Below are 9,217 nucleotides of genomic sequence, written 5' to 3' on the forward strand. Positions count from 1 at the left end.
ATAAATTGTAGCTTAACTATTACATTTAGGCATGACAGGAGTAATGTTAGGAACATTGAACTCCGAGAATAGTCTTGTCAGCCAAGCAGTTCAGCAGTCACCCGTCAAAGAGATTAGTACTCGGCTTCAGCCGAGCTCAAAGAAACAGTAGGCTGCTTCTTATATTTCGAAGAAATCGGAGAGCCACCAAGAGAAAGGAAAAAACAACTGACCGATCGACGAGTATTAGGACACACAATGCAGTCGGAGTCACAAAAAGCTTGCAGGTCAAAGGAAGGATTATTATTAAAAATAAACCTTGAGACAAAGTTCCTTTGACATATGAGAGGATATGAAGTGCTGCATTCCAATAAGAAATCCTTGGATCCTGCATGAATTGACTTAGAAACTGAACAACAAGAGCAATATCATGCCGAGTATGAGTAAGGCAGTTAAGTTTGCCAACAAACTTCTTGTATTGTAAAGGGTCATCAAGAACAACTCCCTCATGTGCTCGAAATTGCAAATGATGAGGTAACATGGAAATTGTGACTGGATGATGAGAAGTATCAAATTCAGAAATCATATCTTTAGCGAACTTCTGTTGGCACATTGTAACACCTTTAGTTGTGTTAAGGACTTCCATGCCCAAAAAATAACTGAGTCTTCCCAGATCCTTGGTTTTGAAAGTTGAATTCAAGAAAGTCATGAGATTAATGATCTCTTCCAAATTGTTTCTAGTAAGTAATATGTCATCGAGGTATAAAACAACATATACCACTGGATCCCATAGTCTTTGAAAACAAAGAATGATCATTCTGAGAACCAAGATACCCTCTTGACTTTAATGCGGAAAACAATTTCCCATACCATTGTCTAGAAGCCTATTTTAAACCATATAAAGAGTTCAGAAGTTTAAGCACCTGATTATCAGGAAGCTACATACCAGGTTGTGGCATCATATATATATATATATATATATATATATATATATATATATATATATATATATATATATATATATATATCCATTTAAATCCCCATGAAGAAAAGCATTATTAACATCTAGCTGAAATAGAGGTCAACGTGTCTCTTTATAGCGACCGCTACAAGGCTTCTAATAGTGGTCATCTTGATAACATGGGAAAAAACTGATTGTAATCAATCCCCTTTTTCGAGTATCACTACCAATCGATCTTTACAACGTTCAATCGTCCCATCTGCTTTGTGTTTAACTTTCAACAAAAACATTCTACATGGCCATCGTCTCTTACTTAAATAGAGCCTCTGTTGGCTTCTCATCTTCTTCCAAGCTTCTCGTCGTCTTCTCCCTCAGTGTTGGTGGACTTCTTGCTTACTCAGAATCACAACCAAACGTTCCCACAAACAACATAGAACAAACGATTAAAAAATAAGAAAAAAATGGTTTTTCTTGGAACCAGATGGGTTAGTTCAAGTTTCCTCAAAGATTTAGATATTAGTTCATATGATGTTCAAGTGGTTTCTCCAAGAAATTATTTTGCTTTCACTCCATTGTCACCTAGTGTTACTTGTGGCACAGTTGAAGCACGGGGCATTGTGGAGCCTGTTCTTAACATCATTAAAAAAATGGAGAAATTCAGTTTTGGGAAGCGGAAAGCACGAAGATTGATGCAGCAAACAAGATAGTTTCGTGTCGATCGGTTATCGATTCAAATTTAGTGCGAAAGAAAGAGGTCTCTCTAGACTATGACTATTTGGTTGTTGCAACGGGTGCGGAAGTAAACACCTTTAATACCCCTCGTGTCACTGAATATTGCCATTTTCTCAAGGAAATAGAAGATGCTCAAAAGATTCGTAGGAGTGTAATTGACTGTTTTGAAAAGGCTATTTTGCCCAAGTTAACCGAAGAAGAAAGAAGAAAAGAGGCCGAGAAAGAAAATTTTATTTCAATCAGAATGAAATTTATAATTACAAGAAACAATCAAACTATATATATAGGCCAAACACATACGACACATATGCTATACGGTGTGTATGTTATGCGTCGTATATCATATTCGATGTATATGTTCATAAGCGTATAACATATACGCTCACACCCTATCTTTATAAAGATCATCCACTGTAGTCTGCAGCAAGAAGTTGATTACAAAGATTGGATCTCTATCGGAAACATTATTAGTTGGACAACCATGGACTTTATAAACTGTATCCAAGAATGATTGGGCAACTTGTACAGCATTAAAAGGGTGAGCTAATAGAATAAAGTGACCATACTTTGTAAATCTGTCCACCATTACTAGAAATGAAGTCCATAGATATATCACTAAATATAGTTTGAGGTACTGGTAAAGGTTATAAGAGACCAAGGGTGGATAAGGTTTCGTATTTGGCTTGTTGGTAAAAGGTACAAGACTGAACAAACTTGAGGACATCTAAATTGCAGCCCTTCCAATAGAACATTTGTTTCAATCTTTATTAACGTCGATTTACTCCCTATGTAAAACGATTCCAACTACGATTTATCCTCGAATCATAATCATCGCCTTGACTGTGATAGTTGTTACTATTGCTAGGGCCTGATTCATGATTGAAATTAGTTTTATGATTGGTGAAAATGATTCCGCCATTATAGTGACTCTTCTAATTTTTTTAGCAATTCTGACATTATTAACTTCAATTCCGCCATGTTCGTTGTATTCGTGTCGGTAGCGATCTTGATTTCTTTTGAAACTGTTAAACTTTAGGCAAGTGAATCAAGAGCACGAACACGGGATTTGAAGAACTCTGTACGACTCTTTTATTAAGAAAAACGAAAAACTATAAAAACTTAATAATAACTGATACATTGAACTTAGGGTATATATAAACCCACGGTTCCAATCCTACACTAACTAGAATTTGAATCCAAAACAAATAAGATTAAATAAAATAACACCGACTTATTTTATAATAATAAACTAATTATTATATTTAATATTTTCCAAGATAGTAGAAGCTTTCAATCTGATTTGGTGTTGGACACATTTAACACTCCCTCTCAACGCCAAACCTCTTCTAACCATGACACACACGTAGCGTCTTGACTCGAGACAACCCGCGGCTCAACACAACAGGTCACGTCTTCCGACATTGGCTCAAATATTGAATTCCAACACTCCCTCTAGATTCATACTTGTTTCTCTAAGGTCTTTCACGGTCCCGCACACTGCTATAACTTTTTCTTTCTCGACTTCTTGGTAAAACATCATGGAATCTACATTAATTTGTCCATACAACTTTAATGTGGTTAAGCTAGCAACCACAAGTGGCTTATCCTCTCTTAGGCTACTGTCATTTGTTGGAAACTTGGAATCATAGAAAAACTAACATGCCATACACTTAACCCATCCATAGTAGTATAACCTCCTTAAACATCAGTCAAACAAATAAGCCTTGATCATTTTTTACGCTCTCTTATGAACTCACATTTCATACACGTCGATTCAGCCCCGATATTACACCCGAGATTACCAGACTTGATCTCATAAAATGGTCCTAACTGGCAGCCCCGAACCGCTACTATTTGGTACCACTTGACCACCAATTACAGACCCGTAATACCTCCTATGCAACTACCAAACACCTTGAATCGTTGCAGCTCTGTATGCCATAATTTGGTCCTGAAACAGACCCTGAAAATCTGATGTTGTTATCCCGTTTGGACAGCCCAATAATGCTATTTCTCGAGATTTTTGGGTCATGGATTCACCCTACTAAACTACTATGGACACGGAGGTTTAATCATTCTAACACACGGAGATCTAACCATCCCAACACACAGTGGTGTCACATCATCACGGCCCAACAAACGAAGATCTAACCATCCAGACACACGGTGATGTCACATCGTCAGGGATACCTTTAACTCGCCAAAACTATGTTGACACACAACCTAGATGCAACACAAAAGACTAGATGCAAACTGAATAAAACATGGATTAAGAGACTACATTGGATTTGACCCAACAAGGCCCAAGGAACAATGGTAACACATACAAGCCCAAGAAGTAAAGCCTAGTCCAATGATACCCAGTATACACCAAGACAAGAACTGAGTTCAACGACAGACCAGTCGCTATTGGCCTGGTGTACGTACTCCTGGAAGAAAGGAGATGTCCAGTAGATAATAGTTAGCCTCCTGCCAAAGTCAAAGGAGAGGGGAAAAACCAGTGGACAATAGGCTAGTCCCTGAAGGTTAACGGTCCAGGGACAGATTCCTCCGGGATGTTATATATGTACACACTTTCATTGTAATAAACCATATTCAATCAATATAAAAAAAACTATCACTCACTTGTGCATAGTGGTCCTTGATTGAAACGAACAAGCAAGGCCTCATATACACATACACACGTAATCTGGTAATAATTCATTTGAGGTCTCAACATTGGCGCCATCCGTGGGACTTATGTAAATAACAGCACCCACCCACAGTTTCAGACAAGATGGCCGACCTGAATCCAGACGAAAGACCATCGATGCCCAAATCCGTTTCCAGAGACGAAAGAACGCTGGTGACAACGGCGGAAGGTGGAGTAACAGATCTGCCTAAAACAGGTTCACCTCCCAGAAACACACAAAACACTGAAGGACGGTGCTGATTGAGGACGAGACGGGGGAGGAAGCCCAGATACCAAGAGCAGAAAAGGGAAGGGTCTCAGGTGAAAAGTGGGAGATAACTCCTGAATTTGTGCGAGCTCACAAGGACGCACTCAAGGCGTGCCTAGAAGAACAAGAAAAGAAGGAGAAGCTCATGGCGGTCAAGACACGCCTATCATTCGAAACTCATGGGCTAGAAGAAGAAGAGCCCAGGAACAATCAGAGTAAGGATTCCAATGTTCTTTTAGAATCCATGGTCACTCTCATCTCCTCCGTTAAAAGAAAGGAGAAGAAAGAATATGTATCTGACACATTAAACACTCCATACCGTCCGTATGATACGTCAGATGTGTCCAAATTCACCCAGCGGATAGCAGAGGCTACCCTACCACCTAAGCTCCGTTATCCATCCACGGTGGACAAGTATGACATAAATCAGGACTCGGAATACCATCTTCACGCCTTTCGAGGAGTGGGGATGGTAAGTGGGTGGTCCATGCCGGCCTGGTGCTTGATGTTCCCCCAAAATCTAACGGGAGGAGCACGAGTTTGGTTTGACAGCCTTGAACCAGGAAGCATATATAGTTACGAGAAACTGAGGGGAAAGTTTCTACAGAACTTCAGCCAGCAGAGAAAGGCTATGAAGAATCCTAACGAGATTCTACACATCAGGAGGACGGATGAAGAAAAGGTGGAACAATTCATGTATCGGTAGGTGGCCGAAAACATGAATATCAAAGGGGTACCAGAAGTTCTGAAGATTAGTGGGTTCATAAACGGGGTAAGATTCTCCTAGTTGACAGAAAAGCTGGGAGATGACTTTCCGGCCACTTTTGACCAGCTGATGGACCGGGTGAGAGCTTTTGTCAGAGAAAATGATACGGGGCCTAAGCTGCGAGAATGGGAAACAAAGAAGTTGATGCCTAAGCCCCTGGGGGAGAGTGTTGGAGGTCCCAGCCCCGAAAAGAACCTTACACCATTCGAAAAAGTTCGTTTCATGCCATTCTAACCCCCCCCCCCCCCCCCGTAAATCATTCCACTTACTCACCCACAACATATCACCCACCCCAATTCCCCACCGGCATAAGCCCCGAGGGAAGCCGATATAAACCCCCTTATGGTGAGAAACAACCGCCAGGAGGGGAAGATGTGTTAGTGGCTGATAAGACCAAGTAACCACCAAAGACATCCAGCCCTTTTAAGCAAGCATAAAAGCCCAACCCACAAGGATATTGTAATTACTACAAGAGTCATGGTCGTACCACGGAAAGCTACGTCCAGCTGAAGAAATTGTGGCAGGCAACCTTGAAATCTGGGCAACTACCCTTTCCTGCAAGAGGATCACCCTCAAACGTAAAATAAGAGGACGAAGATAAGCATTTTGTGGACATGATATGGATAAGGGACGAAGAGGGGGAAGATCCGGGAAGGATTTCCAAGGTGGGGAGAGTAGGGTCTTTAGTTTCTAACACGGCATGGATGAAAGCTTCAATATCTTTCCCCGGCCTGGAGGAGGAAGATGCCAGAGAAATGCCCCTGAATATCTCGGCAAGTGTAGCCGGACACCGGGTGGCTCGCGTCCATGTCGATGGAGGAAGTGGGTAAAATTCATGTATGAACGTTGTTTCGTAAGGCTGTAGAGAGAAATCCGAAGCAGATTGGAGGAAGATGTGTGCCCGTTGATGGGATTTTCAGGAGAGGTGGTAGAGCCTCTAGGTTCCCTAACCCTCCCATTCACTCTCAGGGATGGAGAGAAGACCAGAACGTTGCATCTTCGCTTCTCCGTGGTGTGAGCACCTTCAGAATACAACATCATACTAGGCATACCATGAATGAAAGCACTACAAGCCGTTCCTTCCATGGTTCACGGGTACATGAGGTTTCCCACTCCAAAAGGAATAGCCACTGTCCGTTCCTCCACGAAAATAGTAGCTAGTATTGGAAGGGCAACCAAGCCGAGGAAGGGGGTTGAAGAATGGGTTCTCAATGGGGAACACCCGGACCAGACGGTGAGGATTGGATCCCAATTATCTGACTGAGGTAAGACTGGGTTGAAGGAGGTTCTCCTTCGTAATGCTGATGTTTTCGCGTGGAAACATACAGACATGACCGGGGTCCCTCGGAACTTGGTACAGCACAGCCTGGACGAGTTCCATTGGATGGAGCCAGTTAAACAAAAATAGAGAAATCTGAGCCCTTAGAAAAGCCAAGAAGTGCTGGAAGAAACCTCTAAGATTTTGCAAGCAAGGATTGTACGGGAGGTTAAATATCGACAATGAATATCGAACCCCGTTATGATCGCGAAATCAGACAACAGTTGGCGCATGTGTGTCGATTTCAAGGATTTGAATAAAGCTTGCCCAAAGGATTCATACCCTCTCCCCGAGATAGAAAAGAAGATAGAATCGCTAGCCCAGTTTCCACTAATATGCTTCCTAGATGCCTACAAGGGGCACCATCAGATCCAAATGGACCTTAAAGATGAAGAAAAAACAGCGTTCTATACCAACGAGGGGACCTTTTGCTACACCAAGTTGCCTTTTGGTTTGAAGAACGCAGGGGCGACCTACCAACGCTTCATGGATCGACTGTTTGATCAACAGAGAGAAAGGAACGTACAGATATATGTCGACGATCTTGTCATCAAGAGCACAAACGAAGACAAGATGCTTGACGACATCAAAGAAACCTTCAGCATGCTTAGGGGGGGCAACATGAAACTCAACCCCGATAAATGCTCGTTTGGAGTTGTAAAGGGAAAGTTTTTGGGGGTTTTAGTTACCAAGGAGGGAATCAAAGCCAGTTCCGAGAAGGTGGAGGACTTACTTCAAATGGATTCACCAAGGAACATTAAGGAGGTACAAAGACTTAATGGGAGATTGGTCGCCCTCAACCGGTTCCTTTCCAAGATTGTAGAGAGAACCCTCCCGTTCATGGCAGTCCTAAGGAGAAGCATGAAAAAGAACAAATTTTGCTGGGACATGAAGGCAGATAAAGCCTTTCAAGAATTGAAGGCCCATCTATGCGAGCTCCCCACGATCGCTGCCCCCAGCCAGGGGAGGTATTGATCCTTTACCTCTCGCACACCGAGAGAATAATTAGTTTGGTAGTTATGGTTGAAAGGGGAGAGGCCCAATCCCTATATACTTCGTCAGCCGTACATTAAAAGGTCCCGAGGAAAGGTATTCTCCTATCGAGAAGCTAGTGTTGTCCCTGATCTACAAGGCGAGGAAGCTAAGGAGATATTTTCAAGCCCATGTAATACAAGGCCTGACCAACAAACCCTTTCAGCAAACCCTCATGAAACCTGAAGTATCGGGTAGATTGGCCAAGTGGGCAATAGAACTGGGGGATCACACAATAGAATATAAGCCCAGATCTGCATTCAAGGGACAAGGGATGGTTGATTTCATCACTGAAATGGCGTCCCCAGAAAGAGAAGAACTTGTGTCCCGACAAAGTCACCTAGGAGATGCTGAGCCCGAGATCCTAGAGGACCAAAAGGAACCCTTACGGAACCTTTACACCGATGGGGCCTCGAATGGTGACGAGAGTGGAGTAGGACTCATCCTCATTAGTCCTGAAGGCATAGAGTTGACTTACGTTATGCATTTGGATTTCCCCAGCACCAACAACGAAGCCGAATACCAGGCCCTCCTGGCAGGGCTGAGGATGGAAATAAAAATCAAGGTGCAGTAATCAAAGCCCATGTTGACTCGCTACTTGTTGCAAATCAAGTAAAGGGAGAATATGAGGCCAAAGACCCTAAAAAGGTAGAGTACCTGAAGAAGACACATGAGTTGTTACAAAGTTTAAAAAAAGCGGAGGTCATCCATATCTCACAAGGGCTAGATAAAAAGGCGGACGCGTTGAGCAAGTTGATGTCCGTTGCTTTTGATCATCTGGTAAAGGACGTCAAGGTTGAGACTATCAAGAAGCCATCAATATCCGAAGATATCATCGCTAGCGTGGAGATGTCCCAGCCCAACTAGATGACTCTGATCTTTCGATACTTGCAAGATGGAATTGTGCCCGATGATAAGTAGGAGGCCCGTAGATTGAGAATACGGGCCCTCCAGTATGAGATCATCGATGAAAGCTTGTACCGTAGGTCCAATCTGGGGCCCTCACTCAAATGCATAGACTACGGGGAAGCCGAGTATGTAATTCGAGAGATTCATGAGAAAATATGTGGGATGCATATGGGGGCAAAGATGGTTGCAGTCCGAGCCATGAGAGCCGGATATTATTGCTTGGCCATGTTTATGAGCGCTCTCAAGGAGATACGGAAGTGTGACAGCTGTCAGATCTATGCTCCGGTGACTCGAAAACCTAAGCTCAACCTCGTCCCGGTCAGTTCATCCTGGCTATTCCAGAAATGGGGCATTGACATAGTGGGCCCGTTTCCTAAGGGGTCGGAGAAGGCCAAGTTCTTAGTAGTGGAAATAGAATATTTTACCAAGTGGGTAGAGGCCAAACCCCTAGTCACCATCAGGGGGCAACAAAGGAAGAGGTTCGTGTGGGAAAACATCTTATGCCGTTTTGGGCTTCCTCGCACCATCGTAAGCGATAACGGGAAACAGTTTGATGGGGGCGTCTTTCGAGAATGGTGCGA

At 42.9% G+C, this 9,217-nt stretch overlaps 1 protein-coding gene across 1 annotated transcript; it reads left to right on the plus strand.

Annotated features, from left to right (window-relative positions):
- The first annotated feature begins 7,902 nt into the window (after positions 1-7,902).
- LOC143620911 (uncharacterized) lies at positions 7,903-8,594 on the plus strand. Its single transcript, XM_077092485.1, has 2 exons — positions 7,903-8,160; positions 8,229-8,594. The coding sequence occupies exons 1-2, from the start codon at positions 7,903-7,905 to the stop codon at positions 8,592-8,594; spliced, it is 624 nt and encodes a 207-aa protein (XP_076948600.1).
- Positions 8,595-9,217: the final 623 nt, after the last annotated feature.

The sequence above is a fragment of the Bidens hawaiensis genome, unplaced genomic scaffold, assembly GCF_021521415.1.
Source record: "Bidens hawaiensis isolate Kalapana, Puna unplaced genomic scaffold, B.hawaiensis_p1.1 tig00002735_1, whole genome shotgun sequence".
Classification (NCBI taxonomy): domain Eukaryota; kingdom Viridiplantae; phylum Streptophyta; class Magnoliopsida; order Asterales; family Asteraceae; genus Bidens; species Bidens hawaiensis.